Source organism: Labrus mixtus, chromosome 19 (genome assembly GCF_963584025.1).
Source record: "Labrus mixtus chromosome 19, fLabMix1.1, whole genome shotgun sequence".
NCBI classification, from domain to species: Eukaryota; Metazoa; Chordata; class Actinopteri; order Labriformes; family Labridae; genus Labrus; species Labrus mixtus.
This window is the reverse complement of record NC_083630.1, coordinates 4,911,086-4,930,772: the sequence shown is the minus strand read 5'-3', so window position 1 is coordinate 4,930,772 and position 19,687 is coordinate 4,911,086. Positions and strand designations below refer to the sequence as shown.

Below are 19,687 nucleotides of genomic sequence, written 5' to 3'. Positions count from 1 at the left end.
AGGGCAGTGGACACGTGAAGAAGAGGGGACGAAGTGGTTTATCTGGTGGTGTTGAAGGAGAAAAAAAAAGATGCTTGGACTCCAAACATTAGTCACATGTGCAGGAAGAGACAATAAATCAACCAAGCCACAAATGTCTGTCATGTTTAAACCAGAACCAGAGTTTGTTCGTCTCCCTACACTACTACCGATCTACTTTAATATAGGACTGTTTTTGTTTTTCATATTGTTGCCAGGAAACAAAGACCATTTTGATGTGTGCAGGTTAATTTGAGAACAATGTGTGAGCGGGTCAAGCCGTGTGAGGACAGCTGCAAGGAGCGTGGTGACCTTTCAGGCCCACAGAGAGGTCGAGACGAGGACACCAGGTTAAAGCTGTCTGGACTGTGTATGGTCAGTGCTTTACTGCGAACATATTGTTTGAGAGACAGACCATATTAGGGTCTACTATTAAGTCTTGAATGCTAAATGTGCACTTTCAATTTTCTGTCATTTGTGTGACAGTTGTAGTCAAACAATCAGTTTGATCTGATGGGAAATGGTTAACCTTGACTCTCCAAACGTAAAGAGTATCTCCATCTTTTCACTTTTTTTTGGATCACTGTTGGTGTCTTTTTTTTTTTAACAAGGACTCTCCATGAGCAGAAACATCAGTTCAACCTTCCCCCTCTGTTTTCTTCAGAGGCCTTCACTGTGATGGGTCACTGTGTGGAGGCTCAGAGGAGTGTGATTGAGGACAAGGCAGCATTGAGGATGCTCAGTGGTTTGGAATTCTTCTGCCACAGTGACTAACAGTGTGGACGTGAGAGCTGTCACCTCTGCTGATTTACACCTGTGTTTGTGTGCGCTGTGTGTGGTGACTTGTTATATAGAGGAAGTGGCTCCAATGGGTGGTCGTGAGGAAGACGGACGTCTTTACTGGATGTTAAATGTGGTATTGAACACTTGTTTTTGTTGGTCTGAAATTAGTTCCATCCTGTTTTCGAGGAGCTTGTGATTCATTTTTTTTTCTCTCCACTGGAAAGCGGCTCCATGATTACAGCTTTCCTCGTCTCTCTGATAGGGCTGGACGATGTGGACCAAAACTCATATCTTGATATTGATTAGCTGAATGGTGATACTCGATATATATCGATATGTATTTTATTAACAGTGAAAACACATGGAAAATAAACTACCTGTTTGTGAATTTAAAAAGTAATATGATAAAATAAAAATGTTCCTTAAATACAATAAAAGAGAGAGAGAGGAGGAGGAGCAGGGTTAAGAGGGACAGACAGTCATCATCATTGAGATGAGAAAAAGGTGACCGTTATTTTAATGAAACATAAACTATATCCATATTAACGATATTGTCTTACCCTATATCTTGTTTGAAAATATATCGATATATCTTAAAAACTCAATATGTTACCCAGCCCTACTCTCTGATGCATTTGACCTAAACGTGTGGCTGAAGCCGGCTCAGAGTTTTGTCAGTGGAATAAGATTTGAGAGGAGGCAGTTGTCATGCAGCGCCTCAACATTTTCAATCAGTCAGTAAATAGGAGTCAATTACATCCCGTGAGAATGCACCCCACTGACGTTGGGAGGGAATTCCCAAATTACCAGAGGTCCCCAGGTAATACTAATCCCTGCCAATAGATACAAGCTGGGCACCCTCACTTTGTGAGCAGCTTTTTGAGATGAGGAGATATATGAGGATAGTTTAGCCAGGTAAAATCCTGGAGAATGTTTCAGATGACTGATGATTCAAATGATGGGAGAAAAACCAGTAGGGTATCCCCTGAAGTCCATGTACAAAAAAATGGTTTTGGAATCATGCAGCTTAATCAGACAAATGCTTCTCCCCAGTTTAGATATTTGCTTCATCAAGTATAGAAAGTCCAGCCTCTGTACTGTTTTGAATGAACCAAACGTCGCTGCCGGGAGGTTTTTTTATCCCTCTGATATCCAGTTTCTAGCAAACATGATCCCACACACCACCATCTGGGAGCCATCTAGTAATTGTTTGTTTTCTATCATAAGCAGCTTAGCACCAGGATTATCAGCCTCTACAAGTGATGCTTTTTGTGTCACAGCTGGAGGGAAGGGTTGCATCTTGTTTTCCAAAACATAAAGGTCAGGTCAGAATTCTCTCGATAATCTATAGAAACATATTAACATGTGAATGTACAATCTGAGGCGAGGGACGAGATCTTTGGGTCTGTTTCGGGTCACAGTAGTATTGCCCAATCACATTTCAGAGGGGTTTTATGCAGGAAGACAGTTCATGTGGCAATGTGTATGTATGTAATCTTTATTCACTTTATTAGCTTAATAATGAAGGTGACAGCCTGCTCTGGTGTCATCTTTTACTTCTTACTGAATTTTAATGTCTAAAGTTTCTTGTTAGATTGTAAAAAAAAATGACCAGAGGTGTCCTGACCTTCTCATGTTGCAAGCAAAAAGGCTCAACAATTGTTGCTAGTTTAAATAAGAAAGCATCACATTGGCTATATTCTAGTGAAGTTGTGTTTCCTTTTGCAGAAGGAGATAAATCCTGGGAATTTCTTCACACTTGATTTGCTTTAGGTTGATTGCTAGCTGTATGCTACAAGCAGGAGCGCCTGTGAGGCTGTGACAGCGCTGCCAAAGGTCAAAAGAAAAAGCCTCAGTGTTGGTGGAACCCCTGTGTGTGCTGCAGGTAAAAAGACAAAGACAGGTTGACGTCATGGCTGTGGAGGAGAACATTTTGAGGTGTTTTAATTTTCTTCATCAAAAAAGCAACTGTTAGGTTACGATTCAGTATCTTTTTATGGAGCTTTTTGCAGCCAGAGAGGTTTTGGTAGCATCCCAAATACGACACCATAATAAATGGACTGTAGTTAATGGACTGTAGTTATATAACAGGTCAATTATAAAATATTTTAAATTGACTTGTGTGTTTGAGTCTTGAATAGTTTATAGCCTTTCCAGAAAGTCACCTCGCTGTTGTTTTAAAATCAAAAGGGTAAGGTGGTGGTAGTTGTGTTTTACAGTTTTTAATTCAGTTGAATGTTTCATTGACTGATAACACCGCCTGGCTCTTCTTGGACTGAACCCTGACTGCTTTTACTGTTGCAGAATTAATTTAGACATCAGAATAAGTGAGTATAACTGGAGCTGTGTTAGTGGTTCATGTCTGAAACTATCACTGTAATGTTTATCTTTCCATCTCCTGAGCCTGATAGCATGTATATTTGGCTCTTCATTGGGGGTAACCTAACCGGATGTCTGATTTAGCCCGGACCAGATCCCTGCCTGAGACCAAGTAGAACTCAGGACAAGGCCTGCAAAACAAACTTTGAAACTTTAGTGTATAGCCTTTTCACACAAACACAAATCTACTGACATTTTCCAAAATGGGCTTTGGTGAGCTGCAAATGTGAACAAATCCGGCTGAGTTTTATCACCTTGACTTCATCCAGAATTTTTCCACCCAGCCCCCAAGTAAAGATTTCACAAGAAGTGATTGTTCAGTCGACGGTGACCCGATAAAATTTACTGCCAGCGAGTGTGCAGGGGTGATAACGTCTATATCCTGTGACTAGTGCCCGACCTGTTCGATATTAGTGCACATAATGAAGACGCTTTATGCTCACTAGAATCTTTTTTTAAAACTCTTTATTGATACTACAGATACATACAATTACACATATGATAACATTGAAAGGAAAAAAACTTTCATCATAGGATCATACTCTGCTTTTTTTGGACTGCTGTGACTCAGTTGGTAGAGTCGGTCGTCTCTAAACGTAGAAGGTCGGGGATTCGATCTCCAGCTCCTTCAGCAACATGTCCGATGTGTCCTTGGGCAAGACACTTAACCCCAAGTTGCTCCCCTTGCTCCATTGGCGGCATAAAAATGTGTATGAATGGGATTAGTTAATGACGGACTCTTAATATAGAAACCTCTACCATCAGTGTGTGAATGTGTAGGTGTGACCTGCAGAGTAAAAGTACTTTGAGTAGTCAGAAGACTAGAAAAGTGCAACACAAGCTCAAGTCCATTCACCATTTAACCCACCATCTTGGATATCTTGCACACATTACAACTGTAGCTTACGTTTAACGTCATGTCCTGCCTCCTCAGACCCCCTACCTTCCTCTCCCCAACATGGAAAACTTATGTGCATAACACCCGGCACTGGAACATTTCAGGGGCCGGCTATCCTAAAAATGTTTTATAATACATTTTTTAGGAGGACATGTTTGAAACAGCTTTAGATAAATCAGCTGATATGATCGTCTAAATTCTATTAGATTATCAGTCTGGGATGCTGTATTAAGAGGTTGTCGTGATGTGACCACTTTTATGCCTCAAGCCTTCAGTTTAACACAAACGGCCGGGAGTGTTAGGGATTATTTTTTTAGCGTGATGACTTAAGTTATTTTGGGTCTCAAGTGGACCAGATAGCATTTAAAGTCGCTTGTTTAGTTCAGGGATTTGAGATGGTCTGATGGATGTCGGGATGTCCTTCCTTTATTTTCTCCTCTCTGTCAGTTTTCCTACTTTTACCCACCTTGCAAACTTTTATTTTCCTTTTTTTTTTTCTTTTTCTTTGCCTTTTCCTACTCCCTCTCCTCTCTCACTGCATCCTTCCAGCCGTTTTTATAAATGATGCATCTGTCTGTAGGGTCTCTTTCGACTTAAGAGCTCTGGTAACATGTCCTCTAAAACACCCAGTGGAGGTGTACATGCGTGTGTTAACATGACGGAGAAGCGTGCATACCCTGCTTTGCCTCGTTGACCTCTGTTACGTCACTGCGTTCGTTCTTATCTGTTTGATCCCAACCGTCCATCTGTCTCCTTCCCTTTTCTGTGCGTGTGCGCCTCTCTCTCTCTTCTTCACCCCTGAGTCAGATCACTCCAGGTAGAGTGATTCACTCGAGTCATGGCGGGTGAGGATGTAGGTTACTCTGCATCGCTGGCATTTAGAAGGCCTTCCAGATTAGTAAGGCTTACGGCTACCTGCTGTTCTCTTTGTGCCTCTCATTACAGGAGCTATTTGCAGCTGAAATCACTCGTAAGACAATTGGTCATCGTATAATAAGGTCAGAGGACGCCAGCGAGGAGTCAAAGTGAATATATATATAATGCTTGTGTGGAGGATAAATGCAGTGGCATCTCCGGCCGTGTGATTGAATTCATATTTGTGAGCTCCTGCAGAGCTTAAATAAAGCAATAAAGCACTCACACCAATGATATTTTCTGATTAAGCAGAGTGTGTTCTCTGCAGTCTGTCCATCCTCCCTTTTGTTATCCTCCTCCCTCTTGAGTTTATAGGATAATTAATTCAGCCATTTCATGTCCAGGGTTAATTAACAATACCACAGTGACCCTGCATGCTGTGTGTGTGTGTGTGTGTGTGTGTGTGTGTGTGTGTGTGTGTGTGTGTGTGTGTGTGTGTGTGTGTGTGTGTGTGTGTGTGTGTGTGTGTGTGTGTGTGTGTGTGTGTGTGTGTGTGTGTGTGTGTGTGTGTGTGTGTGTGTGTGTGTGTGTGTGTGTGTGTGTGTGTGTGTGTGTGTGTGTGTGTGTGTGTGTGTGTGTGTGTGTGTGTGTGTGTGTGTGTGTGTGTGTGTGTGTGTGTGTGTGTGTGTGTGTGTGTGTGTGTGTGTGTGTGTGTGTGTGTGTGTGTGTGTGTGTGTGTGTGTGTGTGTGTGTGTGTGTGTGTGTGTGTGTGTGTGTGTGTGTGTGTGTGTGTGTGTGTGTGTGTGTGTGTGTGTGTGACGGAGGAGGAATGTGTGTGGAGACCAACAGTGACCGGGGTCTCCTCTCACTGTTAACGGGTCAGGGAGAGACAAAGAGCTGTTGTGTCGGCATGGGAACCTGAGAGCAGAGACAGGAGGAGGACAAAGACGTGTTAAGATAAGAAAGATAGAAAGTATAATATAGGTCAGAAAGTAATGATGATTATTAATTCATTTAAATGCATTTACTATTTTAAGTCAATCCAAACTACCAACGTGTCTGGGACATCTTCAATGTAGGTTAAATCCTGAAAGTGGACGTTTAGTAAATGCATATTTTTTTGCTAAGTAGGGAGCTAACAGTTTTCGGGGCTTTTTTGCCTATATTTGATAAGACAGTGGTTAGAGTAGGACATTGGGAAAAGAGAAGAAGAGTGGGGTATGACATGCAGGAAAGAAGCCGTAGGTTGGACTTGAACCCTTGCCGCCCACTTGAGGACTAATGTCTCCTTACATGGGACACGACCTAACCACTAGGCCATCTGTACCCCTGGAGTTTGTATCATTTTAAACAACTTGGTATCCAAGTACCAAGTATTTTTTAAAGGTGTTTGATTCTTATAAATATTTATGTTAAGAAAAACGTAAATCCAAATTTTCAAACAAATTTGTGACGATGATGTGCGGCCCCGGGTTCAAGTCCGACCTGCAGCTTCTTTCCTGCATGTCATTCCCCCCCCCCCCCCCTCTCTCTCTCTCTCTCTATACCGATTTCCTACTCTATCTGCTGTCCAATCAAATAAAGACAAATTAAAATCTTGAAAAAAAAGATAGCTCTGCTCTTTACAAGAGCCTGTTATAACAGTAAGGTAAAACAGCATGTTCAATACCAGCTTTATGAATTTAGGTAACCATGGAAAGTGTTGATATGACAAATAAACACCATGATTATTTGACTTTATTATATCGCTCAGCTTGAACTAAACAAAAACTTAAAACCAGACTGCTGAGACTGCATGCCATGTCTTTAGAATGAGTGATAATGAGGGGGGTGCAGGTGGTGTATGGGGTTACTGGTGCCCATCTTTACTGGCACCCTGAGGCACGTCCGAGTTCATGATGAGGACACAGAAAAACACAGTTTGCAGAAGAGTTCCTTTTTCACACAGTGTTGAGACTGGAGCTATTTAGTGAGCCGATTGCTCCATCTAGTGGTGAATTGCTGTCACTACAGTTTGAATGTGCATTTCACTTAAAGTACTGTAAGAAGCATGATATATGGTTTAAGTGCTATACTATGAGAAACTTCACATGTACAACACTTTACTATATCTTTCTCTTTTTTCAAATCCCACCTTGAACAAATAGTGCAACACTTCAAGGAGTGAATACCACGCATTTAAAGAATACCCTGGCAAAGTTGTAAATTTCACATCATTCAACCATTGATTGTGCAACCTGTTTAATAAGTGCATGGTAGTTGTGCATGATCAGCAAAGGTGTCACGTCCCAGTGTAAGATAGAGCCAACACATACAGAGCAGTTTCCAACATCAACATCTGAGGAGGAAGAAATACTTTGAAATCCTGAACCGTTAAAAAAGTGATCTCCCATGGTCACACAGGTTTGCACTCTTTCTTTTGTTTACAGTAGTAGTGTAGTGTTGTGTGAAAAAAAAAGAAGAGGGAAGGTGGAGCTCTGTGAGCCTGTAGGGAGGAAGAGAAACTCGAGTTTCAGGTCTGTTCAGGTGAGGCCAAACACCTGGTGGGCGGCTGTCTTCCTGTATGGGAGGATTTGGTTGTGCTCTGTGGTAGTGTAGTGGGAGTGCCCGCTGCTGCTGCTGCTGTGAGTGAAACTGTGTCGCTTTGGCAGGAAGACAACCGTCCTGGTAAGTCCTTTTCCTGATTGTACCTGTGGGACTATACGTTTGTGTTTCTTCCTCATTTTGTCAGATCAGATCTTATCTCCTTCGCTCTCTCATACTTTTACTTTAACAGATTGTTTTCTCTATTGTCTGTGCATCAATCTCTCTGTGATCACAGGGACAAAGTGACTTTAACTCTCCCTTTCTCCGAGTCAGAAGTGTTAAAGTTGGATATTTTTCCATATTTTGAGTTTTCTCTAGTTGATATTTAAAGGAAAAACTAACAGGGGAATTCTCCTGTTTTCAATATTTTGTAAATATCTAACTACTTGATATATGTTCTTGTTCCTTTATCATATTTTTTCCATGGCAATTCCACTTTATTATTCTTGTAGCATCTGACGGGCCAAGGTTTTATTAAAGCTGTCTGTCAACAAACACAACAATAAATAGACCCTTTTGTCAAGTTAGGATGCTTCTTTGAACCAGAAAAGGTCTTTGATAAATCTATCAAAGCCTCCACACTCCGTTGACATAAACAGACATTTAACCTCACAGGATGCAGGAGTTGATGCTCCACCGCTGTCTGGACTGGTTTATGTTTTAAAGGTCTCAGAAAAACACAAACTCTTAATTTTAAAATTCTGAGCGGTGGACCAGCAACTCCTGTGTTTTTGTAAAAACGTCTGTTTCTGTAATGGAGTCTGGTGTCTGGAAAGAGAACGATGTACAAGCTGTTTCCTGTTTGACAAAATAAGATAAAAGGATCTCTATATCTTTTTTGAAGACACTTTGAATAACAATCTGAGCCTGTCAGTGGCACAAAGACAAACAGTTTTAATTGGACTGTTTCGATCAGATACATTTGACCGGCAGGAATATGTCGCTGGCCTTCTTGTGTGTCTCATGGCTGCCGGCTGAAGCTATCGACTTGAGCTGTCCCATTCATTTCTTTGAACTAGTGCTGGCAATTAATAGTGAGCATTCGCGAAAAACACACTGCGAAAGTCTGAATTATTGCAACAAGTAAAAAACTATTTTAATGTAGTCGAGAAAAGTTTTCTCACTCAGCCTGTGTACATTTGACCGGTCGTACAGAAGCCTGTGTATAATGTTGATGCTTTCACACCATTTTGATGCAGTCAGGAGAAGCTAAAGCTAACTACCAGCTACTCTCAGATTAATAAGTGACAATTTAGTGGAGAAAAACAGTTTTTCTGATTTATTCAGAAGCAAATGTTAAAAACAAAAGATTGCCTGCAATAAGGTACGGCAGCATTAAAAGCAGTAAAAGACACAAGTCTTAAGTAAAACATTAAGGACAGCAGATTGACATAGAACTTGTGAGTATTGCACAATGTTATTGCACCTTCAATCTCATTTATACTTTGTAGTCATATACAGTAGACCCTGTTTTATGCTTAAGTAGAGCTCAAGTTTAAGAGACCCTCCTTTAAAATATTACACAGAAAGTAAATGATGCCAAACTAGCCTCAATGTTATAAACTCATCATAAGAGAAAACCATGCAGCTAAGCTGAAGATGTAAGAATCTGGAGATAGCCCAGGCATCAAGCCTTTGACACATCCAGCAGACATTCATTGTACTTCTCTGTTATAAATCTCTGCTACACTGGAGACTCCCAGAGTGTCATCTTTGATTTTCTTTGAGTGCCGTGACTCATATTCTTCCATGTCAGTGATCCCTGAAACATCTTTCCATTTCTCTTGTAAATAAGACAGATCTCTATAAAATGTTTTTATTAAAGTTCAGTTACAAAAACCTCCAGTTAGCATGTGTGTTGAGGCTGCAGAAAGAGGGAGAATGTCTTCATGCCGCATGACAGTTTCATCTGAACTCAAATGTGGATGTGCATGTGTGTATGTGGTTAGAACACTGATGTCAATACACACAAGCAGATGTATTTTATATGGAAAGACTTGTAACTTATGAGCAATATGTTTCAGATATTCTTAACTGTTGAAAAAATCCCACCTGAGACCAAGAGAAGAGGGCTCACCTTTCCCATTTCTGTGTTAACCTCTCACTCTGGATGAAGCCATTCTAGTTGAAATGACCATTTCTCATTATTATTCCACATTCTCTCCCCTCATCTCTTTCCATATGCTTTTTGGTTGCATGCATCTCCTCCTCCTCCCTCTCTCCTCCTCATCCTTCTCCTCCTCCTTCTCCTCTTCCTCCTCCTCCTCCCTCTCTCCTTCTTCTCCTCCTCCCTCTCTCCTCCTTCTCCTCCTCCTCCCTCTCTCCTCCTCCTTCTCCTCCTCCTCCTCCCTCTCTCCTCCTCCTTCTCCTCCTCCTCCCTCTCTCCTCCTCCTTCTCCTCCTCCCTCTCTCCTCCTCCTCCTTCTCCTCCTCCTCCTCCTCCCTCTCTCCTTCTTCTCCTCCTCCTCCCTCTCTCCTCCTCCTCCCTCTCTCCTTCTTCTCCTCCTCCCTCTCTCCTCCTTCTCCTCCTCCTCCCTCTCTCCTCCTCCTCCTCCTACCTCTCTCCTTCTTCTCCTCCTCCTCCCTCTCTCCTCCTCCTCCTCCTCCCTCTCTCCTCCTTCTCCTCCTCCTCCCTCTCTCCTCCTCCTCCCTCTCTCCTTCTTCTCCTCCTCCCTCTCTCCTCCTCCTCCTCCTCCTCCCTCTCTCCTTCTCCTCCTCCTCCTCCCTCTCTCCTTCTTCTCCTCCTCCTCCCTCTCTCCTTCTTCTCCTCCTCCCTCTCTCCTCCTCCTCCCTCTCTCCTTCTTCTCCTCCTCCCTCTCTCCTCCCCCTCCTCCCTCTCTCCTTCTTCTCCTCCTCCTCCCTCTCTCCCTCTCTTCTTCTCCTCTTCCTCCTCCTCCTCCCTCCTCCAGCTCACTCAGTCAGTCCAGGACCATCAGCCCTGCCAGGTCCCATTCAGTCTTAATTTAAGCAGCCACAATCCCTCATAAAGCTAACGTCTATTAACGAGAAGATGTATGGCACACGCCTGAAAAACACAACTCTATCCCACCAGCATCACCCGCTCAGCGTTTAATAGGAATCGACGTGGTGACATTTGGCAGCGCTGCCCGAATGCAGGAGAAAGACATTATTCCACAAAGTGTTCTTTCCACAGAAGAAACCGAAAAAGCAAACGGCTGCCTGCCCTATGAGGCGCTGGCATTTAGACTATCTCTTTTTCTCTTGAAACAGTTTTACAATCTTAAAATGTCATTTGGGTGAATATTCCCCCGACCACAGTTTAATACACTGCAATTATGCACAGCCCATTGACGAGTAGCTCCACCGTGTGTGCCTGTGTGTATATGAATGTTCTTCTTTACCACAGCTGGATACGCTGCAATTATACTCTTCTGATGGTGTCATGTATGGTTGTGTGCATGTGGCTGTAACTCTATCTACTTCTGTCTGTCTGACTCTGCACTTTGTGGTTCCTACAAGCCAATATGATGTAGAGAAGCTGAAATACAAATTGATTTTACATCCAATCTGTCTTCGCTGCTACCCCATACCAATACCTTAAAGCCCGAGCTCACCAGTGGGGCCTGAAGTAGTTTTCCGTAAAAGGAACAAATATTGTATATTTCTTTTAAACCCACATGACAGTGCACCTCCCTCTCTTTGTCTCTCTTGCAAGAAGAAAGCACACAATCACTTTTATTTAAGCACACATGAACTCACATGATGGCTTAACCTTTGATGAGCAGCTGTTAATCAAACACTCAGCGTTTAATGACTCAGCAACTAAAAGGCTGCTCGCCGAGTCATTGAATGAACATTGGATGGAAGTATGGAAGTTTATAGTTGGAGTTGCAAATTCAGGATGCTTTTTTTTGCAAAGTATGTTTTATTTCCCAGATTCTGCCTTTGTAAATCTGTTACTCCTGTTGCATTTGGTCGGGTGTGAGTACATCGTTTATGAAGTTGTTGAAACCGGCAATACATGTTTGCTTATTTTATGGTTGGTCAGACACTACCTTATTTAAATCTAACATTTAGTGTGAGTTCTGAGAGATTTTGCGAGTATCCACGTGCCACAGTTTGAGATTAGAAAGAATCTTTTAAAGCTGGTATTGGGGGGAAAAAAGTCTGGTTTCAGTGTTACTAAAGACTATTGCCCCTTTCACATATGCTCTGTACTCCTGAACTTGTTGGGCTGTATGTAAGAAAGAAAATGTGGAAATGAGTCAAACTTGACATGAAAGTCACTTCACTTTGTCACTTTTCTCCATTTCCCTTCTACAAAAGTCATGCAATGTCAGATTGAGCCAATGCATGAATAGACCAGGTTATTGGCCAGCACATTCACTGCTTAAGAGGAGCCTGGTTGACGACACTGATAATGCTGCTGCTACCCTTTCTGCGTTCGTATTCATCTTCATTGCTTTTGTTTATTCAGTGGATAAGTCCAAAAAGATGGAGCATTGATGAAGAGGATATCGTCTCTCCACAGTTTACACTAGTTAGAATGCATCAGTGGATATCACTCTCCCATAGTGAGTGAAAGGTCAACTATGGACTAGTAAGTCCGGACCTGATTCAAGGACCGGAGTTCTCATGAGAAAACAGCTTATGATAAGTCCAGGACCTACGCTGATCATTATTGCTATAAACAGGCAAGAAATGGAAACCTGAGCAGGTGTTAAACGTACTGCCAAATGGATCTTCTCTCGTCTCCTGAATGGAGGACCGGTCCAGATTAACTCATTAGTTGGGAGTGGAGCAGCAGACGTTGAAGATGGCGGATAGCTTTGGGTCAAACTGGTCCTTTGAGCTGTAACCAGATCAGGTGTGACAGTGGTGACTCTGGATAGTCGTCCAGCATGCTGATCAGTGTCATTCTTGGTGGCCCAGTAAAACACGACCGGCAGCTGGCCTTCCTGTCACCTGATGTATGACAATCCAGGACAATTAAATCCAACACCCCTCCAGCACTTTAGGGAGGTTTTAAGTGCTGCTGAGTGGCAGAATGGACCTCTGGCAGGTCCTGTTTTGGTACTTACTGTGCAGGACAGATGGAGGCAGCATGAATGAAGAACATTTATTTCCAACTGTGTGAATGCTTCAGAGGATAACATGTCTTTACCGCTTTTTCTTTTGCTGATCACGATCTTGTTGCCAATTGGCCATCTGTTATGTGTCCTGTCCGGTCCAACGTTATGGAAGGAGTTTGGCAGAAGACTGAAATACATGGCCTTACCAAATTCAAAACTTGGCTGTTCAAAACAAAATCCCTCATTGATTTATCGTTTTTTATTTTATTGTTGGCAACACCATATTTGGATGTCAGTGTATTTGAGTTTTACCTAGCGCACATTTAAGTTACAGTTTGTCAGCTTGACATTCATTAGGTTGGTTATTTGTATAGTTAAACCAAATTAGCAATAGCCTGGCTTGCTCCCTGTGCTAAGTGCTAAACCCTCAGATAAACATCTGAGAGAAGCTGACTTTGAATTTGAAAGTGCTTATCTTATCTTTTTTTAGTTTGGAGGAGATCAATGTGACTCTGAGGAAAAAAAACCTGAAGAAAACTAAATGTACCCTGGCCTAAAAACCAAGACATTAGCCTGTAAACATGCAAACAGCAGCTTGGTTGTCTTTTAAAAGTACAGTGGGGAACACTACATTTTAACTAATTGCTATTTGTGCTGCTTGAAATCATCAGTTTGTGTTTTGGTTTGGAGAGGTGGAGATTTGAACCATTTTTAGATAGACACTCCTGACTGTATCTAGATATTTGAAACTCCAAGTATACTTCCAGTTTGTTGACAGACCATCAGAAAAATCAGGTCTTAAGGTGTTGTCACTGTCAGTCATTCCCGTCAGATTTCTCTCGCTGACACCCAGCTGAGAGTCAGACGACTCCACCCGTGTTTCACCCCACCTGCTGGACAGGCTTGTTTTTGAAAAGTAAAGAAGAATAACAGTCTTCTACCCCTCCCCATTTCTATCCTTTAACCTATCAATCCATCACCCTGAGATATTTTCTCTTTAAATACTGATTCGACCTCAGGTTTCACACTCAGAACAAGACCAAGCAGACGCAGACAGTGTCTCCTGACGTCCATCCATACAGCTCTTTGTGGTGCAGTAGGGAAAGTTCCCACTAGAGGGTGGCAGAACCATATTAAGTTAAGTTGTCTCAGTAGGGTTACAAAGAGGATTGCAATTAGGCATATCCCATCTCGTCCACTGTCCCTCAGCTACCCTCCATGACCATCTGATCTCGTGTGATCTGAAGAGAGACGCAGTGAGAGCATTCTGACAGTGAGGAATGTTTCTTCAAGTCTGTCTATTACGATCCTTTTGGGTCACTTTTAAAAAGAGTCCCAGGTGTTCCCAGCTCTGCGACATGCATCCTGGCCCTCAGAAGGCCCCTCAAATGGAAAGATGGATCCTTCCTCAGATTGGGGAATATCTTGTCATTCCCCTTTGGATTCAACAAAAGGCAAAACGACTGATATTGCTGCTCAGCATACCTTCTTCATGTCCCTTGTCTTTTCTTAAGTCTGTCATTCTAATCACACAGTCTTATGACAAAACCGTGCTCTGTGAAACACTGAACTGATTTAGCATGGGTCAGTTCACTTGGCATAAGCTCAGTGGCTGTAAGGTTTTGGTCCCCTGTTCAAACCGGCCTGCTGGAGAGATTTTGTGGTCAGTGCTCGCGGCGCCACTGCCCTTCTCTGCTGCTCCTCTTAACCCATTTTATTGAAATATGCAAAGGGTTGAACAGCGCTGAACTCAGATTTCAGCAGGTTTCTCATTTGTCTTCAATGCACATGCAAAAGTCATGCAAACGATGGAAGAATCTGGCGCACAAATTGGCGCTGGCGTGACATGCTGGCAGGATTTAAGAATTTGTCTCCCAGATCTCCTCTCGTTGGAAAATCGATCCTTTCTTTAGTGCTGTTTGATGAATGCACCACATTTTGTACATCTCAATCCAAAAAATCTCTTTCTGATATGCTCTCAACAGTTTGCTTACCTGCTCAGGCGTCCTCTGGACCCTATTGTCTCAGATGCTTTTACCACAAGGCTCTACCTGAGGGTCTGCAAGACATCACATCACAGTTTATGTCAGACAGGCGTGGTAGCCTTTTTGCTACGTGGGCTGCTGTCTTGGCAGGTCTGAGTCTCAACCTCCGTATGTGTGTTTGTACACACATGAAGTGCAATAAGCCAGGAAATGATTACTTTTTTGCAGCTGTCATTGTGGGGGCTGAGTGAGTAATGCATTGCGAAAAAATCACTTGAAATGAATTTCCAGACCGGTTTGGCTGGTTAGGATGGACATGAGTCACAGTATTTCAAGACTGTGCATCCTACACCACCCAGCCATCGACGGGGGTCCCAATGAACTGGAAGCATGAAGGTGTAACCGCGTGTCCAGCCACGGCTTGTTTCACACTGCTTATCAACATGGGAGAGACAAAATGTCACACAGTGAGTGGACCACTAACAGCACCCTGAGGCTCTCCAGTTTAGGTAACAGTGCAGAGGAGTCTGTGACGTGGTTAGCGGCTGGTGCAGAAGGCCTTAACTGGGATCTCTCAGTCGTATACAGATTATAGCTCACTTGCCACTGTCATTGGCAGAACATACAGTGGTTGTTGACAAGAGCAGTGCATACTGTATTCATGTAGTACGTTCTGAAATCATAGTATGTGATTATTATCTCATCTTTTTTTTTCTGCTCAATCTAAAAAGATTCTTACTTAGTGAATTAGATGTTCAAAATTGATTTTTAGATACTAAAGGCGTGTCTTAATGCCAAATCTGCTTATTTTAATTTGGAAATAAGTCTACAATATTGTTTAAAATAAGGTCCGATCTATTAATAGTTCATCCAAAATATCCTCATATCTGTGAAGTCTCAGGTCATCTTAAGGCTGCCACTCTGACTGGCTTAAATCTGGCTTCTTTGGTCCAAATAAGTGTTTCTGCTTTCTGTGTTGTGGTGCAGCAGGAGTTTATTGTACACTACTGTGAGCGCGGGGGCAGATTTCAATGAGCCACAGACTTTGGAGTTGTATCGGACATCCCCTCTCGTCCTGATCCTGCTGTATCTGGCTTTCCAGATGAGCGCCGTTATTTACGAAGCGATGCTTTTCCACGCCTGTTTGATTTCTCACAGGTCTGTTTCATTTGCTCTGCTCACTTACCCTGCGCCGATAAAGTTTCCCTCATTTCCGCTGGACGATGAATAAAAGTGTGGGATAGCTGTGTGTGTCTCTGCGTGTGTGTGTGTACTGCAGGTGAGGTTATGTTGGCTCATGCACAAAGCAGGATGTTCAGCAGCTTAGGGAAAAAGTGTTGGGTTGTAAACACCCAGAGTCACACACAGTCAGTGACTCATTCTCTGTCAATCGTTGGCTCACCTGCACACAATCGCATGCATGTGTGAGTATGGCTGATATCCATTTCCATGACGACAGGCCGCTAACACACACACTCACAACACAGGATCTGACTGACACACACGTGCATGCGGCTGTTCTGCCATTTGACAGGTAGGCTCTAAAATCTTCTTCTCTCTGCAGGGCTCCATGGCATAAAGCCTGTCCTCACACTCAGCCAGTCCCTGCGGAGGAGCTACCCGAGGAGCTATACTCTGACGCCCCACTGCCATTTTCCACAGCCCGAGGGGAACCAGGAAGCAGCCGGCAGGAGCCATGCCTGCCCTGGCCACTGGAGCCGGCCACGAGCCAGGTACGGACCCCTCAGCCAAAAACACAACCTGAAATACAAAACCAGTAAAATACACTCGTAAAATGTGGGTCTTCCAGCAAGTATTACAAAAAGTATTTGTGTTCTTTGATACATATTTTACCGTCCATAATCAATCTATGTTGCTGCAAACTTTATTTTAGAGTCAGTGTCCATGACGAAGGGAATAAATAACATGGAAACTACAAACTTAAAAGCTTTATATGCCATTTTTCACACTTAAATGTAATATAAATCAAGTATATCCTCTGAAAATAACTCTGTGAGTCATGACTGTCTACAATGGGTGTAACACCCGAGTCCCACTGTCTGTGATGTTTTCAGAGTTTTCAGAGTCCTATCTTCACTTTGTTTACATCGCCCGGACGGCGGTTGACTCCTCCCCTCGAGTATAAAAGTTGTTTAATTGAGGGACTAGAGAAAAGAAGAATAACATACTGTACTCACTGCTTAACTGTGTTTCTAGATCACGCTCATTTCAGGTAAATTTACATGCAGTGTGAAGATACGAGCATAATAAAGATCGCTAGCATTAGCATGCTAACACAACAATGCACCGTGAGTTGCATATTGAATCGCATATAAAGCCTTTAAGCACCAGTATAAGAAATAGAAAAATGTATTGTGGTCTTACTGTGTCATGTTTTCTGGTGCTGGCATTGGCAGAGTAAACAAACCTAGTTTTGATAAACAGAGAGTATTTCAAGTTTCCTGCTGCAACAAACAAGCAATAACACTTGAACTGGACCATTTAGATAGTTAAATGATTCATCTTTAAACATTATGATAAGCTACTTGATGTATCTCCTTCCTTGTAGTTTGACCACAGGTTAGCACTATAAAACTTTCTTGATATTTCCCAATATAACAATCAGACAACTCGAGGTCAGGACATTCAGGTATTTTGACGTCTTCTTCAGTTTGACAGATGAAGACATCGTCTTTACCTGCATTTCTTTTGACACCATGTTCAACACCATGTACACATCACATAGTAAGGAGCCACTACTACTACTATGTTGGTCAAAGAGGAAAGATACTACCTGGGCCTCAAAACATCAGCGGTAGCATCAGGGGCGAGCAGAGAGAAGTAAAGCAGAGGGGCGCACAACTGGGGCGCCAGATGTCTCCAATGAGTTCTTTGGAGGTGATGTGGGCATGTCATCGAAACACAGGAGCTCAGGCAGAAGAAGAGAATGTGTATTTGAAGTTTGCCCACAACTCAAAGCAGTACACACATTTCATTTTAGAAAAAATCCTCAGTTACAAGGCAGATTTTTTGAGACGTACCTTCCTAAACTTGAGATGATTCAAACTGGAATTAAAATAGACAATGTTTTAATTAATTTGTACCCCACTGAGTGAATATTATTACATCGATCGTAAGTATTTATTGAGTAATATACAGTTAGAAAAAGAAAGCAAAACAATATCAAAATATTGTGTCTTTTGTTCCCTCTACTCTTTACTGAGGTGTGTGTGTGTGTGTGTGTGTGTGTGTGTGTGTGTGTGTGTGTGTGTGTGTGTGTGTGTGTGTGTGTGTGTGTGTGTGTGTGTGTGTGTGTGTGTGTGTGTGTGTGTGTGTGTGTGTGTGTGTGTGTGTGTGTGTGTGTGTGTGTGTGTGTGTGTGTGTGTGTGTGTGTGTGTGTGTGTGTGTGTGTGTGTGTGTGTGTGTGTGTGTGTGTGTGTGTGTGTGTGTGTGTGTGTGTGTGTGTGTGGGGGGATAAGAGTGTGAGGAGCACGTCAAGCTTGTCAACGCCGAGACAGCTGCCAGAAATCACCACCTCTCCCCTCAGGAACACTATCGTCCTCTCAGACTGACTTAATGGCTGACTACGTCATCATCACAAGCACACACACACTCACACGCTCAAGCATACACACACACACACACATGTACACACTCACTCACACCAGAGGGCTTGACCCAGCTAGAGCAGGATAGCAAAAGGACAAAAGGAGGACAGACATTAAGTCCCGCTCTAATGGATAAAGAGTGTGTGCGATTCTGCGTCCAGACTTTTAACAGAGTTACCGTAGCCCCCGTCATCCTGGAAATTCGTGCAGACAAAGTAGAAAGCCAGACCGTCAATTACGATTAGAGTCATTTTAGGCAATTACCGGCGAGGGCTCACGTTTCCAAATAAAACACGTAAAGATTCCTCCGGCCCATCTCCTCTGCTTCCCAAGTGATGGTCCTGTGAAGCTGTGTGTGCAGGTGAAACATGATGGTCACTGATCTGCAGGCCTGCTGAAATCACTAAAACCTGCTGTGGTCTTCCTGGCAACCCGGTTGCCCGGCATTGTACCAAAAGTTTGCACAGAATTCAGCGAGGGTTACCCTTAGTATCGTTATAATGCCGTTTAGTTTATGGACGAGGCTCAATCAGGATGATGGCGGAAAATCTGTCGTATTTTGCACGCTACAATAGAGAAACCATTCAGCTGCATCTGCTCTTGCTTGGACGAGTCAGTCGATTAAACTACCCTTAATCTCTTTTATTTTTTTCAGTGTAAAAATATAGAACCAGCTCACTGAAACTATGAGAAGGAATGATCGTCGAGTTGAAAGCAAAATTCAATATTGATGAAACTGTTTTCCTCTATTTAATTCTCTCCACGATTATTTTGATTCCCTGTTGTACTGCTATTTTATACTATTTTAATTAAAGCCGACCCGTGTATCATTTTTTAGTCGGGGGGGAATGTATTCACAGATGACAAACATGTTTTCATTTACTCCTTTAACTTTGCAATATTTTAGACGTACCTTTTGTATCCTTTCAAAATAAAAGCTTGTTTGTCAAATGGTATCATATCATGAAGTGATTATATCGATACATCCCCAGTAGAAAGACATAATTTATAACTCATTGGACTATTGCTATGATAAATAACAAAGAGTAAGATATTTACCTTCTCTTTTAGTGTAGTGTCTTAATTGATTGAAGGACTTTTGGGATTCAGCCTTCTACCTCTTTTGCAGTCAACATACTCTGCATACAGCCAATGCCTGTGGAAATGTGGACAGTTACACTCGCACTACAAATGGATACAAGAACACTTCTGGTACCATTTGATCCTGCGCCTACACATTCTGCAGATGATACTAGGATTTACCAGTGTTTTCTCAATGTGTGATTTGTTCTTACGTAAGGTCAGAATTTACTTAAACTCAGGAGCACTCGTACAAACTTTTGAGTGCTGACCAGCTCAGGCAAAAAGACCGGTTATTCCATTTAATTTAAATCTACAGTTGTATAATATTATAGGAGTTTACATGAAATGCTACACATGACACTTCAGTTCACACGGGCTACAATGATGATGTTCATTCCATCCCATGCGTCTTTTTGTGTGTGTTCCTTTTGTAACCATTACTCACACTGATGAATCAAAC

The 19,687-nt window shown here is 42.5% G+C and overlaps 1 protein-coding gene across 6 annotated transcripts in view; it reads left to right on the top strand.

Annotated features, from left to right (window-relative positions):
- Positions 1–19,687, top strand: part of mpp7a (MAGUK p55 scaffold protein 7a) — a 147,675-nt gene that overhangs the window by 22,389 nt on the left and 105,599 nt on the right. For 5 of the 6 annotated variants that reach the window (XM_061064133.1, XM_061064136.1, XM_061064132.1 and 2 more), the window contains one exon: positions 16,101–16,269. In XM_061064133.1, the coding sequence (XP_060920116.1) occupies positions 16,233–16,269 (37 nt within the window). In that variant the 5' untranslated portion in view covers positions 16,101–16,232. Of the gene's footprint in view, positions 1–7,467; positions 7,601–16,100; positions 16,270–19,687 lie in introns of those variants that run through there. The other variant, XM_061064135.1, reaches the window with a different exon arrangement.